The sequence below is a fragment of the Oncorhynchus masou genome, chromosome 2 (assembly GCF_036934945.1).
Source record: "Oncorhynchus masou masou isolate Uvic2021 chromosome 2, UVic_Omas_1.1, whole genome shotgun sequence".
In the NCBI taxonomy this organism is placed as follows: domain Eukaryota; kingdom Metazoa; phylum Chordata; class Actinopteri; order Salmoniformes; family Salmonidae; genus Oncorhynchus; species Oncorhynchus masou.
The window spans coordinates 48823067-48847715 of record NC_088213.1 but is presented as its reverse complement, the minus strand read 5'-3'; the positions used below and the strand labels follow the sequence as shown (position 1 = coordinate 48847715).

The following is a 24649-nucleotide window of genomic DNA, read 5'->3' as shown; positions in this document are numbered from 1 at the left end:
GAAGGAGTATCAGACCACTGCAAATCTACCAAGACCAGGCCGTCCCTCTAAACTTTCAGCTCATACAAGGAGAAGACTGATCAGAGATGCAGCCAAGAGGCCAATGATCACTCTGGATGAACTGCAGAGATCTACAGCTGAGGTGGGAGACTCTGTCCATAGGACAACAATCAGTCGTATATTGCACAAATATGGCCTTTATGGAAGAGTGGCAAGAAGAAAGCCATTTCTTAAAGATATCCATAAAAAGTGTTGTTTAAAGTTTGCCACAAGCCACCTGGGAGACACACCAAACATGCGGAAGAAGGTGCTCTGGTCAGATGAAACCAAAATTGAACTTTTTGGCAACAATGCAAAACGTTATGTTTGGCTTAAAAGCAACACAGCTCATCACCCTGAACACACCATACCCACTGTCAAACATGGTGGTGGCAGCATCATGGTTTGGGCCTACTTTTCTTCAGCAGGGACAGGGAAGATGGTTAACCTGTTGAAACTCCCCATCCCGGATCCGGGATCGTGACTAAAGCCTCAGGCTCATTAGCATAATGCAAAGGTAACGATTTCTGAAAATCGCAAATAAAATGAAAATAATGCGCCTGCTCTCAAGCTGTGAGTGTTTTCTTTTGAAAGCTATCAATTATATGCATAGTCGAGCATCTTTTTGTGACAAAATATCTTGTTTAAAACGGGAACGTTTTTCATCCAAAAATGAAATAGCGCCCCCATAGCATCAAAAGGTTAAAATTGATGGGAAGATGGATGGAGCCAAATACAGGACCATTCTGGAAGAAAACCTGATGGAGTCTGCAAAAGACCTGAGACTGGGACGGAGATTTGTCTTCCAACAAGACAATGATCCAAAACATAAAGCAAAATCTACAATGGAATGGTTAAAAAAAATCAACATATCCAGGTGTTAGAATGGCCAAGTCAAAGTCCAGACCTAAATCCAATTGAGAATCTGTGGAAAGAACTGAAAACTGCTGTTCACAAATGCTCCCCATCCAACCTCACTGAGCTCGAGCTGTTTTGCAAGGAGGAATGGGGAAAAATGTCAGTCTCTCGATGTGCAAAACTGATAGAGACATACCCCAAGCGACTTACAGCTGTAATCGCAGCAAAAGGTGACGCTACAAAGTATTAACTTAAGGGGGCTGAATAATTTTGCACGCCCAATTTTTCAGTTTTTGATTTGTTAAAAAGGTTTGAAATATCCAATAAATGTCGTTCTACTTCATGATTGTGTCCCACTTGTTGTTGATTCTTCACAAAAAAATACAGTTTTATATCTTTATGTTTGAAGCCTGAAATGTGGCAAAAGGTCGCAAAGTTCAAGGGGGCCGAATACTTTCGCAAGGCACTGTATATACCATATTCTATACTATTCTACTGTTTTTTAGTCCGTTCCGCTCCATATGTATATAGTCTTAATTAATTGCTACTTAGATGTGTGTATTGTGTATGATATTACTTGCTAATGTCATGACGTTGGCCTCTGAGTATAGCAACCCCATCCCCCTCTCCCACTTGCCTCCCTCAACTAGTCTGCTGTGGTCAGAGGTTATAAATTCCAGAGAAGACCTCATGGACACACAGTTATAGAGAGCCGTTTTTCATGGAGACATAGGAAATCCTTCCACCTCACAGAACTTGAAGTACGAACAAATGTCATGTTCCAGAGAAAGTGTAAAATATTGGTGAAGAATCCAGCTACGAACTGGTCCGTTTGTCACAACTTGAGAAGCTCAAGAGAGACGGTGTGGCCACATTACCATAATGTTGTTTATATAATTGCCTCAGATATGAGGTTTACGTCTAATTGTTGTATAAGATGAATGAGTGAGTATGATACTGTTTGTGTAATTGTGTAATATGATTGTGGACTGTTTAATGAAGAAAAATACAATTCCCTTTTGATTTGAACTAAATCAGCGGACCGCCCCGGAGCCCAGTTAGGGTCAGACATCCTGGGACAGCCCTCTTCGGCCCTTCCGAATAAAACCCCACTCGGGTTTTCGATCAGCAGACCATGTTTCTCTCAATCACTGGAATACAAAGGTTGCAGACCATTGCTGAATCTTTTAACCATACCACGTGGTTAAACTCTTAGACTATCGATACCGACAGAATAAGAACAAGTCTTTGAAACTAATTACTAAATCTGCAGCTAGGAATTCGGTATCATTGAATGCGAAGAACGACAACCGCCGAAACATACATTCTATAACGAATGTCACTTTGAACTATCCCGTCTAACCAAGACCGAGATGGAGAGAGACGGACAATTCTACGAAAGACACTAACTTTTCACCAGCGATCAAGACGACACACTGAGCATAAATATATATATATATATATATATATATATTGATTGCAATTGTTCCCAAATGAGTGAGCATTCATGTGTAAAGGATTAGCATTGTAATTGTTATAATTAACTCTGTAGTGACTTCTTAGTCGACCCCCTATTTCTCCTTTGTCTCACAAGCCGCCATGCCGGTTCAGCCACGAGGGCATATTCGCCTATCATTTCATGGAACCACATTTACCATGTTTGTTTATGCATTTCTGTGAATGGGGCGGCAGGGTAGCCTAGTGGTTAGAGTGTTGGACTAGCAACTGGAAGGTTGCAAGTTAAAACCCCCGAGCTGACAAGGAACAAATCTGTCGTTCTGTCCCTGAACAGGCAGTTAACCCACTGTTCATAGGCCATCATTGAAAATAAGAATTTGTTCTTAACTGACTTAGTTGAATAAAGGTTAAATAAAAGGTTAAATAAAGGTGCGTGCAGATAACCAACAATTTACAACATTTGGAATGAGACTATTGATCAGATATGAAAATAACTGAATATATTGTAATCTGAATACTTTCCTTGGTGCCCTGATTTCCTAGTTAATTACACTAACATGATTATTCAGTTTAATCGCGTAATACTAATTACTGGAATCTTTGACAAAAACTAAGTCTTCAATTTAATGATAGTAAAGGCACAACATTAGATATTACTGCACTGTCAGAGCTAGAAGCACAAGCATTACGCTACACTCGCATTAACATCTGCTAATCACGTGTACGTGACCAATAAAAGTTTATTTGATTGGAGCCTTTCCCTATCGAAAGCAGGTGTAATATATAGTGATTGTCCATAAGTTAAACATCCTGTCAGTTGCGGTCAGTGCCGTTTAAGGTGAGGGAGGATGATCATTTTTTATTATTTTATTTATTTCCATTACATCATATGTGAGGACTGTCATTCATATTCCATTCACCCGGTTCAATGTAACAGCGATAGGTTTAGGCTACTACATCATCCTCAAATTTTCCCTATAGCCATCATGAGGTTGCTACAACCTAGCCTATGAATTTAAGTTTACAATGTAGGTGCACACAGGTCAAGAGACAAATTTGAGGCGACAGACTGACATTGAACACTCTTGCCTTCATACAGCTGATATAGCCCTCAAACTCAACTCTGGACCTCGAAGAAAGTTGCACTGCAGCCTCCGGCACACATGTATACGGTGTCGACATAGTTTAGAATCCGGGCTACTAACCTCTCTCGCTCTTTCCCCACTGTCATCCGCTCTATCGGTTCAATAAAGTCCAAAAATACTTACAAAATATACGGATATTTTAATTTCAAGATCCTAAAACACACTGCACTGCAGTTTTATAGATACATTTCAAAAGTGGACTTGAGATACTCTGAGAACTCTTATTGGCATTCCAAATGTTATCATACAGGCAAAACAACAACAACAGCGACAACAGCAGCTGCTGGTTTTGCCCAAGTAACAAGAGGGCCACTGTTTCAAGAGACTGAGGGAAGGAAAGTTTCCCTAATCCGTGCTATGGCTCTGAGGTACTTCTCATTAAAATCACTGTCATCTCGACCAAACAATGGCTGCTTTGTGTGTGTGCGTGCATTCATGCGTGCCTGCATACGTTTGAATGTCTCCGTGTGTGTGTGCGTGTGTGTGTGTGTGGACATCGTCCAACATTCTAAGCAGTCGGTGGTGCTGTTCTTCTCCCCATTACCCCTGGCTGCCTATGAATGAGAGGTGTGTTTGTTGTGTACACCTTGTTTTTGTTGTGACTTGCTCCTTGGTCCTGGCCTATATTTTCCTGGTTCTGCGACCGGCTGTTTTAGTACGGGAGACTCACAAAGTGTATGATATACCGTATGTGACTCACCATCTGGATTCGGTCTTATGTAGCAAAATGTGAAATGGTGTTTTAACATTGGATAAAAGTAGAGACTCAGAGCTACAACATGGTTCATCATACACTGTATTTGAGGAACAATAGGAAAGTAATTCTGCATTGAAAGTTGATCAACTTGTAAACTCACTTTTGAGAAAATCACCTTGCATGTTTTGGTATTGAAGAGCAGTTCTTTGTCTACACCCATTCAGCATCATTCACACTGTTAAGCTTTAGCCCCACCCATCTCGTTTCGCTCTTGCAGCGTACACTTGACGCTCTGGTCGATGATTTGTTTACCTATGGATAACATGAAAACAGCCAACTAAACAAATAATAACGTCAGCTAGGAAGCCAGCCAGCTAACGTTAGCTAGCTAGCATGATGGACGTGTCCCCCTCCCTGTCCGGAATGCCATACCATGAGTGCCCTTAGTTTGAAGATGTAATCCAGAGACAAGTGTTTTCTCCATCTCTTTAGCTATCATACTCTAATTTCACTGATTTCAAAACTTGATCCTCCAGAAAGTGGACAGCAACACTTATGCAACTCCACTACATAATTTGTTTTTTTTAAAGCCGCGGTCGACAGGATTACCAACACAGACTGATGAGCTCAAATACACTGAAGCCTTCAATATGGCAGACCAATCCGTACTACTATCTCGGCATGTCCAGCCCACTCATTATCTCAGCCAATCATGGCGAGAGGGAAGGTTGCTAATTTTTCTGTGGCTGAACCAACAAGGTAATTTAAAAATTCTATTCGTATTTACAGATGGCATACAAGTTTTTTATTAAGGAACATTAACTTCTTCGATATAGGGGGCGCTCTTTTAATTTTTGGATAAAAAAACGTTCCCGTTTTAAACAAGATATTTTGTCACGATGCTCGACTATGCATATAAATTGACAGCTTTGGAAAGAAAACACTCTGACGTTTCCAAAACTGCAAAGATATTGTCTGTGAGTGCCACAGAACTGATGCTACAGGCGGAACCAAGATGAAATTTCAAACAGGAAACGTCCCAGATTTTGAGAGCGCTGTGTTCCAATGTCTCCTTATATGGCTGTGAATGCACCAGGAATGAGCCTACACTTTCTGTCGTTTCCCCAAGGTGTCTGCAGCATTGTGATGTATTTGTAGGCATATCATTGGAAGATTGACCATAAGAGACTACATTTACCAGGTGCCCGCTTGGTGTCCTCCGTCGAAATTATTGCGTAATCTCCAGCTGCGTGCATTTTACCATTTGCTTCAGAGGAGAAAGTCAACTGCAACGAATGATTTATCATCGAATAGATATGTGAAAAACACCTTGAGGATTGATTCTAAACAACGTTTGCCATGTTTCTGTCGATATTATGGAGTTAATTTGGAAAAAAGTTTGCCGTTGTAATGACTGAATTTTCGGGGGGCTTTCTTAGCCAAACGTGATGAACAAAACGGAGCGATTTCTCCTACACAAATAATCTTTTTGGAAAAACTGAACATTTGCTATCTAACTGAGAGTCTCCTCATTGAAAACATCCGAAGTTCTTCAAAGGTAAATTATATTATTTGAATGCTTTTCTTGTTTTTGTGAAAATGTTGCCTGCTGAATGCTAGGCTTAATGCTATGCTAGCTATCAATACTCTTACACAAATGCTTGTGTAGCTATGGTTGAAAAGCATATTTTGAAAATCTGAGATGACAGTGTTGTTAACAAAAGGCTAAGCTTGTGAGTGAATATATTTATTTCATTTAATTTGCGGTTTTCATGAATAGTTAACGTTGCGTTATGCTAATGAGCTTGAGGCTATGATTACGCTCCCAGATACGGGATTGCTCGACGCAAGAAGTTAAAGTTCACATGTTCGAGAAGGCATTATTGCCAAAAAACGCATTTTGATTTAAAAAAATGTTTACGTTCAAACGGCTCTCCTGTCAAGTCCTGACTTGCGACATACGCCTAGTTTCCTGAATCGGGTCAAATGTTGTAGCTCTGAGTCTCTACTCTATCCAATGTAAAAAACACCATTTCAAATTTTACTACATAAGACCGAATCTAGGTGGTGAGTCACCTTTCAAAAGGTTAGCAATATCAGCTAACAATTTTTTGATTGGTAGGTAGTCTAGACAGCATACTAAACTTGTAGTAATCATGGTGGAACCAAATAGTGTCCCCCTGCCAAAAAGTGTCCCTGATTACTTAATGAACCAAAGCGTCCATTGCTATGCTGGTTGCTTGGCTCTATTTTACCTCATAGCGGTCGCGAAGGAAAGAGGACGCAGGTAGTTCTAGTTCCATTTCACAGCATAAACGCACGCTTAGTCCGCGCAAAATTATTACCTCAGAATTGCTCCCCAAGAACGCCGTTTTTGACGGTGACAACCTGCTGACTATTTGCTGCTTCAGAGGACCGGAAAGACTGGAAAGAGAACACGCTTTCTTTACCTTTTTTTCTTTGTCTTTAAATAAGAAAATACTGTTTAATAGGAATAAATAATTTAAGTTGTTTTTAGATTTACATTGCTAGCTAATGTACTTATTTACCTCAGCCTGCCTTGTCAGCTAGCCAGCTACAGTAACTTCTATTAGATAACTGGAAGGCTTTAGCTATGTACAACTATTTTTCAACAACCATTTTCCATTTAGCTAGTTGGTCATCTTCATGTTGCTAGCTGTGCATATAGTTCAGTGGAGGCTGCTGAGGGGAGGATTGCTCATAATAATATCTGGGATAGAGTAAATGCAATGGTATCAAACACGTGGTTTCCATTTGGTTGATACCATTCAATTGACTCCATTCCAGCCATTATTATGAGCCGTCCTCCCCTCAGTAGCTTCCACTGATATAGTTACAGTTGACGTCGGAAGTTTACGTACACTTAGGTTGGAGTCATTAAAACTCATTTTTCAACCACTCCACACATGCAAAAGGTGCAAATCAATCCCAGAACAACAGCAAAGGACCTTGTCAAGATGCTGGAGAAAACAGGTACAAAAGTATCTATATCCACAGTAAGTGGAGTCCTATATCGAAGTAACCTGAAAGGTACCTCAGCAAGGAATAAGCCACTGCTCCAAAACCGCCATAAAAAGCCAGACTACTGTTTGCAAATGCACATGGGGACAAAGATTGTACTTTTTGGAGAAATGTCCTCTGGTCTGATGAAACAAAAATAGAACTGTTTGGCCATATGTTTGGAGGAAAAAGGGGAGGCTTACAAGCCGAAGAACACCATCCCAACCGTGAAGCACAGCATCATGTTGTGGGGGTGCTTTGCTGCAGGAGGGGCTGGTGTATCACGAGGAAGGAAAATTACGTGGATATATTGAAGCAACATCTCAAGACATCAGTCAGGAAGTAAAGCTTGGTCGCAAATGGGTCTTCCAAATGGACAATGACCCCAAGCATACTTCCAATGTTGTGGCAAAATGGCTTAGGGCAACAAAGTCAAGGTATTGGAGTGGCCATCACAAAGCCCTGACCTCAATCCTATAGAAAATTTGTGGACAGAACTGAAAAAGCATGTGTGAGCAAGGAAGCCTACAAACCTGACTCAGTTACACCAGCTCTGTCAAGAGGAATGGGCAAAAATTCACCCAACTTATTGTGGGAAGCTTGTGGAAGGCTACCTGAAACGATTGACCCAAGTTCAACAATTAAAAGGCAATGCTACCAAATACTAATTGAGTGTATGTCAACTTTTGACTTACTGGGAATGTGATGAAAGAAATAAAAACCTGAATAATCTCCACTATTATTCTGACATTTCACAATCTTAAAATAAAGTGGTGATCCTAACTGACCTAAGACAGGGAATTTTTACTCTGATTAAATGTCAGGAATTGTGAAAAACTGAGTTTAAATGCATTTGGCGAAGGTGTATGTAAACTTCCGACATCAACTGTATATGCCTGTCATATTGAGGTGTCTAGCTATAAGTTAAACCTGATCAATCAAATGGATAAGAGTAACCAATTAGGGTAATTCCAAATGCCCTTAACTAGGTGTCCTTTGCTAGACAGACAAAGAGGGGGAGGAAGAAAGTGAAAAAGAAAGAATGAAAGTGAGAGAGGGAGAGGTGGGAATAGAGTGGAAAAGAGTGGAAGACAGACAAAGAGAGATGGAGAGAAACAAGATGGAGAGAGAGAAACAGAGAGATTAAGACAGCAGTGCAAATGAACTTAGACTTGACTGTTTCAACAACTTATCTTCCAACTTGTTTGGCAATCATACACAGGAGGGTGATTTTTACTAAGGTGGAGAAGGAGGCCATGCTGGCCATTTCGGAGTGAAACGTATGATTTCCAAAATTAACCTATGCTTCTTCTGATGTGGAATTGTCAAGGAGGTGGACAGCTGGGCAAGTGAAATAACCTTTTGTTGATCAATCACATTCTATTATATCTGAAATGATTATGATTTCAATGCATATCATATCAGAGAGCACAAAATGTTTATATGTGTTACTTTAAAGCTCATTCTAGCCTTCCAGAAGTTTGAGAGGGCGAAGACTGTGGCGACGGAGATCAAGCCTATCAAATTTGTTTCACCATAGCACATGTTCCGGAAGTTTTGAAAAGTACATATCGCCCATTTGTAACACTGCACTACTCCAAATGTTCTCGCAGTAAAGTGTAACCTGTGTGTTTGCTTGTTTCTGTCTCTGTCTCCTATCCTGTTCCCTTAAACTCTGCTACTGTTCTTCAGGATCTAGGAATTCTGCCCAACATCCAGACGTGGATCACCTGAGGTCCTCCATTACCAAGCACGCTCCAGCGTTTCATTACATCATCGACAGCTACTGTTATTGTCATGTTGTCATTATCTGCTCAGAAAGTTTTTTTGCTCTATCATACTGGGCACATAATATGTGAGATACACAGATGAACGATAAACACTAGCACTGCAAACACTCAGAACAAATAAAGCAGCAGTGCCTGGACTTTGCAGTGCGGGGTGAAAATAAATGAATGACACTGTACCAAAAACAATCAAAGTTTAAATATTAAAATCTTAAATAGTGCCAGGTTGGTTTTCTCAGCTGTTTCACAAGCTGTTCATTATTGTAAGTTGTAAGGTATCCTTTGATGGTATTTATTTGTTCCACATCATTAATTGTTGTAACCTAGGACCTACAATATATACATATATATTCAACCACAAGGGTGTACTAATTATCTATGTGAGATAGAATTTGTAAGTCGCTCTGGATAAGAGCGTCTGCTAAATGTCTTAAATGTAAATGTATCACAACAGAGGACTACTGAAATTATATTATTTCAGTGTAGATAAGGGAAGGGCAGGTGAAAATAAAAACATGACAGTCAGACAAGCCAGTGTAGGAATCAAATGGATTTGCATATGAATGGAGTGGATATTTGCTGTAAGTGGCTAATGTGTCAAGCAGATTACATATTTTATTTGCCATTTCCGAAAAGTATCAGCGTGTAAGACATGGATTTCATGTTGTAATGTTAACCAGGTACCCAAACGTAGTTAGAAGTAATGTTTTCATTTTATTAGCTAAACAAAACTTAAACAGCAAATTTGTCATGGAAATCAGCCTTGTTTGCATAGCGATGATGAAAAGAATGTCATTTAGGCTGTAATGTTCTCCAAAATTCTAATCATTAGGTCAACACACAGTTGATATGGCAACGGACGCTAGTAGTTCATGGAATCCCATTGTGATGCAGAGGAGGACCCTTTTTGGCCGGGGGATATTATTTGGGATGGCAGGCCCCCATTGATTTTGTTAGTCATTCTCACTCAGATATCATATTAACATGGCATTAGTCATTACAAAATGTGTCAAATTGCAGGAAGTTTGCTTTAAAACTGCAAAAATGTCTCTCCACCACATAGCAGAACTTGTAGAATTGTAATAATTCAGCTGTACAACTGCAATGTTTTGCTTAGGGCCCCCAAAAGGCTAGAGCCGGCCCTGCAAACACAGGGGCACATGTGCATGGTCAAAAAACGCATGTGCTTTGCCAAAAATGATTCTCCCCCCAAAAGGACTTTGGGAAGTTCATGTCCATGTCCCAAATGGCGCCAGAGACAAGGCTCTGTTCAAAAGTAGTGCACTACATAGGGGATAGTGTGCCATTTGGAAAGCACTCCTTGTGTATTTATTTCATTTGCTGTTGAGCAAGGGGTCCAAGCACACTTTCTTCAATCAAGAATGCCGTTTCCTCACGGAGACCTGACCACAGAGTAAGCCAGCGCTGTTATGGAACGAGAAAGGAAGGACATTATGGCAAGAGAAAGGGGTGAAAGGGAGGTCTAACCAAAACGTTCCCCCTTTCAGACTGTATGTTGACAATCTGAAGCTGCACGAGGGAACAGTCTGTTCAAGAGATGAGATTGGAAATAGTGTGTGTGTGTGTGTGTGTGTGTGTGTGTGTGTGTGTGTGTGTGTGTGTGTGTGTGTGTGTGTGTGTGTTCAACTAAGGGCAATGGGATAAATATTGTCGATTCTAAATAATGTTCTGTGTGTGTGTGTGTGCCAGAACTCACCTTCTTCTTGCTGCAGTAGATCTGCCATTTCTTCTCGGCAGGTAGAGCAAACATTGCCTCCCTGTTCTTGTCTGTCAGGTCCAATTCATCCTGTGACAACAGAAAAAAGGCAATGAATCAATCAGTCAGTCAGTCACAATCAATCCATCAATTAGTCAATCAAGGAATTAAGTAATCAGTTATAGGATTCTCATTTATTGTTTTGAGGCTTCATAATATGTCAACTCATTAACACTGCTAAAGCAGTCACTTGTATTGTTTTATTACTCTAATCACCCTGATATTTGCCTCAAAACTGAATGTAAAACTATAATTTCACACATATAGTATAATAACAGATGAAATAAATGAAGTAAAGTGTTATGGGGGAGAAAGGGGGAAGAATGAGTGAGTTTGTATTTGTATTTGCTGCCAAAGCAGCAGCTACTCTTCCTGGGGTCCAGCAAAATTAAGGCAGTTTGAATGTATTGTAATGTTTTAAAATTGTACACAGATTTCACAACACACTGTGTGCCCTCTGGTCCCTACTCCACCACTACCACATATCTACATTACTAAATTAATGTGTATGTATACTGTGTGTGTGTGTGTGCGTGTCAATGTTTGTCGCTTCACAGTCCCCGCTGTTCCATGAGGTGTTAGCTTGTGTCAGGAACTTGATGTGGATTAGAGTTCCATGTAGTCATGGCTCTATGTAGGACTTTGTGCCTCCCATAGTCTGTTCTGGTATGTTCGGGTGTACGAGCTGTGTGCCAGTAGTTTAGAAAGACAGCTCGGTGCATTCAACATGTTAGTGATGAAGTCAATCTCTCCTCCACTTTGAGCCAGGAGAGATTTACATGCATATTATTGATATTAGCACTCTGTGTACATCCAAGGGCCAGCAGTGCTGCCCTGATCTGAGGCAATTGCAATTTTCCTAACTCCTTTTTTGTGGCACCTGACCACACAACTGAACAGTAGTCAAGGTGCGACAAAACTAGGGCCTGTAGGACCTGCCTTGTTGATAGTCTTGTTAAGAAGGCAGAGTATCACTTTACCACAACACCTGCGATTACTTTATGCCTCGCTGTATGTCTCTCTCAAATGTCAATATGCCTTGTATACTGTTGTTCAGGTTAATTATTATTATTATTATTTTTTTACCTTTATTTTAATAGGCAAGTCAGTTAAGAACAAATTCTTATTTTCAATGACGGCCTAGGAACAGTGGGTTAACTGCCTGTTCAGGGGCAGAACGACAGATTTTGTACCTTGTCAGCTCGGGGATTTGAACTTGCAACCTTTCGGTTACTAGTCCAATGCTCTAACCACTAGGCTACACTGCCGCCCCCAAATTATCATTGTTTTAGTTTACAATGAAGCCCCTAGTTCCACTCTTCATACCTCTGATACCTCCTTTGTCCCACATCCCACACATGCGGTGACCTCACCCATTACAACCAGCATGTCCAGAGATACAACCTCTCTAATCATCACCCAGTGCCTGGGCTTACCTCCGCTTTACCCGCACACCACCATACCCCTGTCTGCGCATTATGCCCTTAATATACTCTACCACGCCCAGAAATCTGCACCTTTTATTCTTTGTCCCCAACGCTCTAGGCGACCAGTTTTGATAGCCTTTAGATGGACACCCTCATCCTACTCCTCCTCTGTTCCGCGGGTGATGTGGAGGTAAACCCAGGCCCTGCATGTCCCCAGGCACCCTCATTTGTTGACTTCTGTGATTGGTTTCATGCATGTCAACATCAGAAGCCTCCTCCCTAAGTTTGTTTCACTCACTGCTTTAGCACACTCTGCCAACCCTGATGTTCTTGCCGTGTCTGAATCCTGGCTTAGGAAGGCCACCAAAAGTTCTGAGATTTCCAAACCCAACTATAACATTTTCCACCAAAGGGGGAGGAGTTGCAGTCTACTGAGAAGATAGCCTGCAAAGTAATGTCATACTTTCCAGGTCCATACCCAAACAGTTCAAACTTCTAATTAAAAAACTTAATCTCTCCAGAAATAAGTCTCTCACTATTGCTGCCTGCTATACCGACCCCCCTTCAGCTCCCAGCTGTGCCCAGAACACCATTTGTGAATTGATCGCTCCCCATCTAGCTTCAGAGTTTGTTCTGTTAGGTGACCTAAACTGGGATATGCTTAACACGTCGGCAGTCCTACAATCTAAGCTAGATACCCTCAATCTCACATAAATCATCAAGGAACCCACCAGGTACAACCCTAAATCTGTAAACAAGGGCACCCTCATAGACGTTATCCTGCCCAACTGGCCCTCGAAATACACCTCCGCTGTCTTCAATCAGGATCTCAGTGATCACTGCCTCATTGCCTGTATCCGCTACAGATCCGCAGTCAAATGACCACCTCTAATCGCTGTCAAACGCTCCCTAAAACACTTCTGCGAGCAGGCCTTTCTAATCGACCTGGCCCGGGTATCCTGGAAGGGTATTGACCTCATCCCCTTAGTTGAGGATGCCTGGTCATTCTTTATACGTGACTTCCTCACCATCTTAGATAAGCATGCTCCGTTCAAAAAATGCAGAACTAAGAACAGATATAGCCCTTGGTTCACTCCAGACCTGACTGCCCTCGACCAGCACAAAAACATCCTGTGGCGGACTGCAATAACATCGAATAGTCCCCGTGATATGCAACTGTTCAGGGAAGTCAGGAACAAATACACACTGTCAGTCAGGAAAGCAAAGGCCAGCTTTTTCAAGCAGAAATTTGCATCCTGTAGCTCTAACTCCAAAAAGTTCTGGGACACTGTAAAGTCCATGGAGAACAAGAGCACCTCCTCCCAGCTGCCCACTGCATTGAGGCTAGGTAACACGTTCACCACCGATAAATCCATGATAATCGAAAACTTCAACAAGAATTTCTCAACGGCTGGCCTTGCCTTACTCATGGCTACTCCAACCTCGACCAACCCACCGTACCGTCTCTGCTGTGCAATCTGGTTTCCGAGCCGGTCACGGGTGCACCTCAGTCACGCTCAAGGTACTAAAAGATAACATAAGCGCCATCGATAAAAGACCGTCTTCATAGACCAGGCCAAGGCTTTCGACTCTGTCAATCACCATATTCTTATCGTCAGACTCAGTAGCCTCAGTTTTTTTAATGACTGCCTTGCCTGGTTCACCAACTACTTTGCAGAGAGAGTTTAGTGTGTCAAATCGGAGGGCATGTTGTCCGGTCCTCTGGCAGTCTCTATGGGGGTGCCACAGGGTTCAATTATCGGGCCGACTCTTTTCTCTGTATATTTCAATGATGTTGCTCTTGCTGCGGGCGATTCCCTGATCCATCTCTGCGCAGACGACATCATTTTGTATACTTCTGACCCTTCCTTGGCCACTGTGCTATCTAACCTCCAAACGAGCTTCAATGCCATACAACACTCCTTCCGTGGCCTCCAACTGCTCTTAAACGCTAGTAAAAACCAAATGCATGCTTTTCAACCGTTCGCTGCCTGCACCCGCACGCCCGACTAGCATCACCACCCTGGATGGTTCCGACCTAGAATATGTGGACATCTATAAGTACCTAGGTGTCTGGCTAGACTGTAAACACTCCTTTCAGACTCTTATCAAACATCTCCAATCTAAAATCAAATCTAGAGTTGGCTTTCTATTTCGCAACAAAGCCTCCTTCACTCACGTCGCTTACCCTAGTAAAACTGACTATCCAACCGATCCTCGACTTCGGCGATGTCATCTACAAAATAGCTTCCAATACTCCACTCAGCAAACTGGATGCATTTTATCACAGTGCCATCCGTTTTGTTACTAAAGCACCTTATACCACCCACCACTGTGACCTGTATGCTCTAGTCGGCCGGACCTCGATACATATTCGTCGCCAGACCTACTGGTTCCAGGTCATCTACAAGTCCATGCTAGGTAAAGCCCCGCCTTATCTCAGTTCACTGGTCACGATGACAACACCCAACCATAGCACGAGCTCCAGCAGGTGTATCTCACGGATCATTCCTAAAGCCAACACCTAATTTGGCCGCCTTTCCTTCCAGTTCTCTGCTGCCTGTGACTGGAACGAATTGCAAAAATTGCTGAAGTTGGAGACTTATCTCCCTCACCAACTTTAAACATCTGCTATCTGAGCAGCTAACCGATCGCTGCAGCTGTTCATAGTCCATCGGTAAATAGCCCACCCAATTGACCTACCTCATCCCCATACTGTTTTTATTTATTTACTTTTCTGCTCTTTTGCACACCAGTATCTCTGCCTGCACATGACCATCTGACCATTTATCACTCCAGTGTTAATCTGCTAAATTGTAATTATTCGCCTACCTCCTCATGCCTTTTGCACACAATGTATATAGACTCTCTTTTTTCTACTGTGTTATTGACTTGGTTATTGTTTACACCATGTGTAACTGTGTTGTTGTCTGTTCACACTGCTATGCTTTATCTTGGCCAGGTCGCAGTTGTAAATGAGAACATGTTCTCAACTAGCCTACCTGGTTAAATAATAAAACAATATAGATAGACTTCTCCCCATATTAGCTACTACTGCATCAATTTGTTTTGACCGTGATAGTTTATAATCTAGTGTTACTCCAAGTAGTTTAGTCATCAACTTGCTCAATTTCCACATTATTTATTACAAGATTTAGTTGAGGTTTAGGGTTTAGTGAGGGTTTTGTTCCAAATACAAATAGTCTTAGAAATATTTACGGCAAACTTATTTCTTGCCACCCACTCTGAAACTAACTGCAGCTCTTTGTTGAGTGTTGCAGTCATTTCAGTCGCTGAAGTAGCTGACGTGTATAGTGTTGAGTCATCTGTATACATAGAAACTCTGGCTTTACTCAGTCAGTGGCATGTCATTAGTACAAATTGAAAAAAGGGCCTAAACAGCTACCCTGGGGAATTCCTGATTCTAGCTGGATAATATTTGATAGGCTTCCATTAAATAACACCCTCTGTATGTGTTAAGCCATAACACATACATTTTCACCAGCAGTAGACTATGATCAATAATGTCAAAAGCTGCACTGAAGTCTAAAAATACATCCCCCACAATCATTTTATTATCAGTTTCTCTCAGCCAATCATCAGTAATTTGTGTAAGTTCTGTGCTTGTTGATTGTCCTTCCCTACAAGCATGCTGAACGTCTGTTGTCAATTTGTTTACTGTAAAATAGCATTGTATCTGGTCAAATACAATTCTTTCCAAAAGTTTACTAAGGGTTGGTAACAGGCGGATTGGTCGGCTATTTGAGCCAGTAAAGGGGGCTTTACTATTCTTGGGTAGTGGAATGACTTTAGCTTCCCTCCAAGCCTGAGGGCACATGCTCTCTTGTAGGCTTAAATTGAATTTGTGGCAAATAGGAGTGGAAATATCATCTGCTATTATCCTCAGTAATTTTCCATCTAGATTGTCAGACCCTGGTGGCTTGTCATTGTTGATAGACAACAATCATTTTTTCACCTCTTCCACACCGACTTTACGGAATTCAAAAGTAAAAATTTTGTCTTTCATAATTTGGTCCGTAATACTTGGATGTGTCGTGTCAGCGTTTGTTGCTTATCTTGCCAAGTAGTAGTAGTTTGCAGTATCAGTGGGCTTTGTGATGAATGAGCCATCTGATTCAATACGTGAAAAAGCCGATTTGGCTTTTTTTTCTCAAAATGTAATTTAAGGTGCCCCAAAGCTTTTTACTATCATTCTTTATATAATTTATCTTTGTTTCATAGTGTAGTTTATCCTCATTACACACCACAGACCAACAAATATTATTTACATCATCAACATATGAATCACTACAAAACTTAGTTGAATAGTGAGGGGAAGAGAACGATGCTTAATTATGTAATCACACATTGTGAATGAAGTCTTATCAGTCTACTCTGTCTACTTGGAGTACAAAGTGAAAGTGTGCATAATTTACTAAGTCTGAATCAAAACGACTCCAATGATTGGGAAGAAATTAATCATGATATCTCTGATGATTGTTCTTCTGATTCTGAGCCTCAGCCTGAACCTACACCACCGAAGCTTAAACGCAAAAATGCCAGAACAGTGCGCACTGAGCGGTTGCCTGCGCCACCACCAAATGAAACAGTGAGACATGGGATAGAACAAGACCGTGACAATGCTACGGGCTGATTATCAACACAAATTGGCATCACTGAGAGAGCAGACTCTACACCCATCACTTGCAAAAAAAGCTTTTGTTGTTTACGTGACATGGACATTCTACAACTGATGCCATTGCGTGAAGATGTACAAGCACGAACTTACAATAATTGACTATTTTTGACTGCTGTCATATCGGCACATATTCATGATAATGCAATCATCATTACTTTTGTGCCGAATTTCACAATTTAACACGCACACTTGGCGCTTATAATGATGTTTAGGTTACTAATGTCTTAATGGTTGAGGTATACATTTGTTTTGTCGTTATAAAATAAGCTCTTACCGCATTCCAATACATACGCTTCCGGTTTCATAGTTGTAACAAAGGTACTCCACGAATAACATTTTTTGAACACTTTAGTGTTTGTGTTTTTACATATAGCCTACAGGGTCATAAACGAATGAAAATGCCATTGTGTTATAAGATACATTCTGTGTTTATTGCCAGTCAGACAGTAAATTCAACAGTGACTCAGTATGTCAATCATCGGACCGACAGTCAACTGCCAACGAATCCGAAGGCAGCAAACAGCCGCGACACCACTGATGGGTTTAGTATTCACTGCGGAGACTATTTGTTCACCCTGGAACAAGGTGCTTCCCCCCCGGAGACTTTTGAAATGCATATGAGCTCAGGAAATGAATCTCAGCCATGGAAGAAAGTAAATAAAGTCTTGGAAAGAGCCCTCTAGCAGTAGAGAGCAAAAGAAAGAGAGTGAGAGTGTGAGAGAGAGAGAGAGAGAGAGAGAGAGAGAGAGAGAGAGAGAGAGAGAGAGAGTGAGAGAGAGAGAGAGAGAGAGAGAGAGTGTGAGAGAGTGTGAGAGAGAGAGTGTGAGAGAGAGAGAGTGTGAGAGAGAGTGAGTGTGAGTGTGAGAGTGAGTGTGAGAGAGAGAGAGAGAGAGAGTGAGTGTGAGAGAGAGAGTGAGAGAGAGAGTGAGAGAGAGAGAGAGTGAGTGAGTGTGGGGAGAGAGAGAGAGAGAGAGAGAGAGAGAGAGAGTGAGAGAGTGTGTGAGAGAGAGAGAGAGAGAGTGAGAGAGTGAGAGAAGAGTGTGAGAGAGTGAGAGAGTGAGAGAGTGAGAGAGTGAGAGAGTGAGAGAGTGAGAGTGTGAGAGTGTGAGAGTGTGAGAGAGAGAGAGAGAGGAGATGTTAAAGCACCAGGCTTTGTGCTCCACTAATCTGGGCCATAATGACTAGGTTGTCATGATGTCAACCATGCAACCAGCCCCCCAACCATGCCCTGTCCAAGGTTGGGGGCTGGGCCTGGACAATCACATGTTTGTTTGTTAAGCATAGCATCAGGGTTCAATTGTACAATTACAACACATTGGTTTGTCTGACATCCATGTTAAGTGACCAGTGTGTCAAGGAGCAACGCGGCTTGGCAGAGCATGCTTCGAAAGGACGCATGTCACGATCTTCGCCTCTCCCGAGCCCATTGGGTAGTTGTTGAAATGAGACAATGTCGTAACTACCAATTGGATATCACGGCATTGGGAGAAAATGGGGTAAAATTTTATAAACAATAGTAAAAAAAAAAAAAAAAAAAAAAAAATGTACAATTACAGAATCTGAAGATTATTTTATATACAAGAAAACAAGTGTCGGACTGCCAGGGGTATCAGAGGGGCTGTCTTCAGCTATTCAGCTCTATGCCAGGCATTTCAATGGGAGAGCCAACTGCAGAGATGCAGTAGACATAGGAAGGAATATAACTTTTTGTTTTATCTCACCTTTATTTATATAGGATATTTCAGTTTAGTCTGGCTGGCATTTTTGTGCACTTCATGTCAAAATCATCCTTTGTTTAGTATCTAAAAATGTTTTGTCTAACAAAGAAATTACTTATAGATGATATGGACAAGTGCGAAAATACTAATATAGGTACCATTGACTTTCATTTGATTTGTGCCACAAATGCAAACAATTTAGCATTTGAAACAGTGGCCAGGAAAACAAAACCAAGGTGTGGCTTGCTGTCATATTCTGTCAAAACCAAGGTGTGGCTTGCTGTCATATTCTGTCAAAACCAAGGTGTGGCTTGCTGTCATATTCTGTCAAAACCAAGGTGTGGCTTGCTGTCATATTCTGTCAAAACCAAGGTGTCGCTGTCAATGACTGCTTGTAGGGTAAGGAAACCAATATGCACATTTGTAATTTGGGTGAACTAACTCTTTAAGAGCCGATTAGGTATGACATTATTATAATTTAATTTTGGGGGGAGAACGGAGGTGCAAACTTCCTTGTATATTTTAGTGAAGTTTTAGATAGTAGGAAGCGAGACATGGGGATAGACAAAGGAGGAGGAGAAACAGGTAGGAAGGGCACAGACAGTCGGTGAAGCCGAGGCTCAAACCCCCATGGCCATGGAGGGTATGTTTAGTCCGAAGCCAGTAGTGTTAATGCGGTGCCAGACTATTGCAATATTGTAATAGATTCTGCTTACTAGTTTAAGTAGTGCACTATATGAGGCATAGGGTGCCATTTGTGATGCAGATATAGCTTTCAGTCCACATACAGTTCATCCCTGCACCAAAAACCCATTCTGAAATGCATTCTCTGCAGACGTATAAACTGCAGAATGAAATTGGGATAGGGAGAGGAAAAACACAAACTCCGATGCTCTGGGCTGATTGCCTACTCGCGGGTCAGAGCCCCGGTGTCCAAACCACTGATGTTTTTGAAATGATCTGGCGAGTTCGGGAATCAGTGGGAAAAGACTCCTGGATTATTACCAGATGGGATGAGGCCCGGCGAGCTCCTTTCCTGTTCCTCCACTCAGCCTCCGCCTCCTGTTCATGAACTCGCCAGGCCATGGCTGCATCCCAAATGGCATGCTATTCCCTACATAATGCACAACTTTTGACGAGAGCCCTATGGACCCTGGTCAAAAGTAGTGTACTACATAGGTAATAGTGTGAGAGTGAGAGAGAGTGAGTGAGAACGAGAGAAAGCGAGTGAGAGAGGCAGAGAGAGAACGAATGTGCACAGTTACACCACAACACCCCCTAAAAAATGTTTTTTTTTTAAATCACATGGCTCCCCCCAGTGGCACCCCCTCCCGCCTCCAAAACCGAAGAATCGAGAAACCTCCTGCACCCTTTCTCTGGTATGCCCCCACGTTGGCCTGTGCTCCTGTGGAATTCACATAAACCAAAGCTAATATTGATACACCTGCTGTCGGAAAAAAGAAAAATACATACCTGGCTTTTCGTAACCCCAACTTATATTCTTATTTCAGCTAAAAACCTAATTGAATAATGTTACAAATTAAAATGGGTGTCAAGCACATTGGATATGACAAGTGAGTTAGCTAGCTAGTAGTCTCCAAAATCATGCATAATTACATCAGATACTCGATTAAGTTCTGAGGGGAACTGTATGAGAAAATGTGCTAGAACGAGGAGCAGAAGCAGGGCGGTAGCTCCTCCCTCTTCTCTCTGCAAGTTTCAGTTAAGTCTACGGGCCCCCTCCCCTTCTCAATTTCGAAAGACGCAAATGCCACAAAGGATTAGCTAGGTAGCTACTCGACTGTCTGTCATTCATTCCTTTGTTCCACTGCTGAGCAACTCATGAACTGCCTGCAGGGAGATGATACACACACACCGGCATAGAATTGGATACAACAGAAACTATCTGAAACTGTCATATTCCCTCTAGTATACCACATTGAAGCATTAGAAGGGTCGGGACTGTGTGACATGATGTACAGTATGAGAGTAGATTATTTTATCAGTAGTTCGAGGAGAGACAAAACATCTTCAGTGGCCTTGTGATTAGTGTCCACCTGAAATTGGAAGGTTGGGAGTTCAATCCCCAGTCGAGCCATACCAAATCCTCTAAAAATGGAAACGGATGCCTTTCTGCTTGACACTTTAAAAGATAGATTGGGGTTAGGGCCATGCGAAAGACTAGTGTCCTGTCCAGAGGGCGTGCTTGTACATCAAGCGGCCTCACACTACAGAAACAGGAGATACCCTATGGGCAGTTCTGGCTCGGACAAGACTTATCTGTTAAATTCTTACTTTTCTCCCCTATGATAGACTGTTACTTAGACTCGTCATTTTTGACTCAATAATCCTGAGCTGAGCAGGCCTGATAATGGACAAAAGGATATTATTGTGTGTTAGTATGTTAGTTTTGTTCATTTTGTGTGGAGAGACGTGGTAGCCTTTTTTGGTACCCTTCCCTAGATCTGTGGCTCGACACAATCCTGTCTCGGAGCCCACGGACAATTCCTTCAACCTCATGGCTTTGTTTTTGCTTTGGCATGTACTGTTAACTGTGGGACCTTATAAAGAGGCGTGTGCCTTTCCAAATCATGTCCAATCAATTGAATGTACCACAAGTGGACTCCAAGTTGTAGAAACATCTTAAGGATGATCAATGGAAACAGGATGCACCTGAGCTCGTTGCAAAGGTTCTGAATACTTACGTAAATTTGTTTATTTTTATTAGCATTTTTTTTCTACAAAAACCTGTTTTTGCTTTGTCATTATGGGGTATTGTGTGTAGATTGCTGAGGAATTTTGATTTATTTAATACATTTTAGAATAAGGCTGTAACATAACAAAATGTGGAAAAAGTCAAGGGGTCTAAGGCATTGTATGTTCTCTCTCTCTCTCTCTCTCTCTCTCTCTCTCTCTCTCTCTCTCTCTCTCTCTCTCTCTCTCTCTCTCTCTCTCTCTCTCTCTCTCTCTCTCTCTCTCTCTCTCTCTCTCTCTCTCTCTCTCTCTCTCTCTCTCTCTCTCTCTCTCTCTCTCTCTCTCTCTCTCTCTCTCTCTCTCTCTCTCTCTCTCTCTCTCTCTCTCTCTCTCTCTCTCTCTCTCTCTCTCTCTCTCTCTCTCTCTCTCTCTTCTGCCCTGCAACGTCATTGGATAACGCTGGGCAGGCCTCTTGCTAGCCGTCACTCAAATGGCAAGTGGCAGAAGCTCATTGGCTGAAACTCGAATTACTAGGGGGCTGGTGCACGTGGGGCCTATGGCACCTATGGATTTCGTGGATAATTGAGGTAAAACAGTAATTCTGCTCATAGACTATGCAGGTTTAAACTACACTTTCACACATCCAGCCCAAAGTGGGAGGTCTAAAAAAAATAAGCCAAAGTACCATTCAATCTCTTTAGGTATGATGCTTGGCCTTGATGACATATGTGCGTGTGTGCCATTGAGTGTGTATGGGGCATATGGGTCCTGTATGTGTGGATAAGATTGAGATTGCTTGCTGCTCACGAATGGCGCACGCATGCACACACATGATCTTCTACTCCAGCCGATTCAGGCTTGGACAGGAAAGGAGAAGAAAGACAGGCAAGATGGAAGGAAGTCTTATAAGGCCCCGGGAGGACCAACAGGAAGCTGTAGCGACTAAACCAGACTTCTTTCCCAACCTATCCCATGAGGTCTTTGCCCTGGAGCAAGCTCAGAACCCGTATTCATAAACAGTCTCAGAGTGCTGATCTAGAAACATGTGCTCCCTGTCCATACTAGTCTAATCTCAATGAGATGTCAGAGATCAGTGTCTTGGGCTTGGCACCGCTCTGGTATTTGCCAACTCCACCCATACATCCACCACCACCACAATTCCTCCCCCCACTGCTATTCTTCCCTCAGACCCTTTTGATGAGCCACAGTGTACCCCCCTCTGGTCCAAGTGAGCCCTAGATCAAGCCCTGCTAATGGGGTTGGCTCAGGACATGGAGGGCTGGCAGGAGAGGAAGGTAAGGGAGATGGGGAAGGGGTGGGTGGATAAGGGGAGCAAGAGAAAGGGAGAGAGAAAGTGAGGTGAAACCAGAGAGAGAGAGAGAGAGAGAAAGTGAGAGGGGAGGGCAAGGAAAGAAGGAAGCCAGTTGGACAGACATGGACAACTAGAGAAAGAGGAATAGAGAGGGAAGAGGAAGTAGGGTGCATCCCATGGCCTCCGCTGAGGGTAGTCACTCCAATGGGCTCTCAGGGGACGGAGGGCTGTTCCCCGTGTTACACAAGACATTCTTGTTCTCATTCTGCTCGAAGGACCGTTCCCCCACAGCCGGAGAAATATTAGGGTAGGGTTTTTAACATCCCAAGTTAGTTGACTGTAAATCTCTCTGGATAAGTGGATCTGCTAAATGACATGAGTTTAATGTCACATGAAACAGTAAATAGAATGTACATTAAAACAACTATTTTGTGGTGGGGTCTTTGAAGGTTGCCATGCAAAGATCAAGGTCAATGGTCAAGATTCTGGTCTTGGGCCGGACATTAGTTCTGGAATGGTGGGATTAAAACTGCCCCAGATGAATCTCTTCTGGGGGACAGACAGGGGGAGAGAAACACATGGGGAAAGAGAAAAGGACAGAGGGAAACAGAGACAGAGAGACAAAAAGAGAGTGGAAGAGAGATAGAAAAAGATAGTGGGGCAAAAAAGTATTTAGTCAGCCACCAATTGTGCAAGTTCACCCACTTAAAAAGATGAGAGGCCTAGGTACATCATATGTACACCTAAACTATGACAGACAAAATTAGAAGAAAAAAATCCAGAAAATCACATCATTTATCATTTATTTGCAAATTATGGTGGTATTTGGTCACCTACAAACAAGCAAGATTTCTGGCTCTCACAGACCAGTAACTTCTTCTTTAAGAGGCTCCTCTGTCCTCCACTCGTTACCTGTATTAATGGCACCTGTTTGAACTTGTTATCAGTATAAAAGACACCTGTCCACAACCTCAAACAGTCACACTCCAAACTCCACTATGGCCAAGACCAAAGAGCTGTCAAAGGACACCAGAAACAAAATTGTAGACCTGCACCAGGCTGGGAAGACTGAATCTGCAATAGGTAAGCAGCTTGGTTTGAAGAAATCAACTGTGGGAGCAATTATTAGGAAATGGAAGACATAGAAGACCACTGATAATCTCCCTCGATCTGGGGCTCCACGCAAGATCTCACCCCGTGGGGTCAAAATGATCACAAGAACGGTGAGCAAAAATCCCAGAATCACATGGGGGGACCTAGTGAATGACATGCAGAGAGCTGGGACCAAAGTAACAAAGCCTACCATCAGCAAGGGCATTGAAGATGAAACGTGGCTGGGTCTTTCAGCATGACAATGATCACACACCGCCCGGGCAACGAAGGAGTGGTTTCGTAAGAAGCATTTCAAGGTCCTGGAGTTGCCTAGATCTCCAGATCTCAACCCCATAGAAAATCATTGGAGGTAGTTGAAAGTCTGTGTTGCCCAGCAACAGCCCCAAAACATCACTGCTCTAGAGGAGATCTGCATGGAGGAATGGGCCAAAACACCAGCAACAGTGTGTGAAAACCTTGTGAAGACTTACAGAAAACTTTTGACCTCTGTCATTGCCAACAAAGGGTATAAAACAAAGTATTGAGATAAACTTTTGTTATTGACCAAATACTTATTTTCCACCATAATTTGCAAATAAATTAATTTAAAATCCTACAATGTGATTTTCTGGATTTTTTTCCTAATTTTGTCTGTCATAGTTGAAGTGTACCTATGATGAAAATTACAGGCCGTTCTCATCTTTTTAAGTGGGAGAACTTGCACAATTGGTGGCTGACTAAATACTTTTTTGCCCCACTGTAAATACAAAGACGGAGAAAGAGAGAGTGAGACGGAGGCAAAGAGAGAAAGCCTCCTCACTAATCTGTCATCTGCCCCCTACCCATGTCAGATGCCCATGAGTATTGATGTTGTCGCACCAACTGGGCTAGGCTCAACAAGCTACTCACCACTTACAGCCATCCA

The 24649-nt window shown here is 42.2% G+C and overlaps 1 protein-coding gene across 1 annotated transcript in view; it reads right to left on the bottom strand.

The window, feature by feature from the left end:
* daam2 (dishevelled associated activator of morphogenesis 2) overlaps window positions 1-24649 on the bottom strand; it is a 223168-nt gene that overhangs the window by 101042 nt on the left and 97477 nt on the right. Inside the window, 1 exon segment of the mRNA XM_064925631.1 lies at window positions 10723-10812. Within this exon segment, the coding sequence (XP_064781703.1) occupies window positions 10723-10812 (90 nt within the window).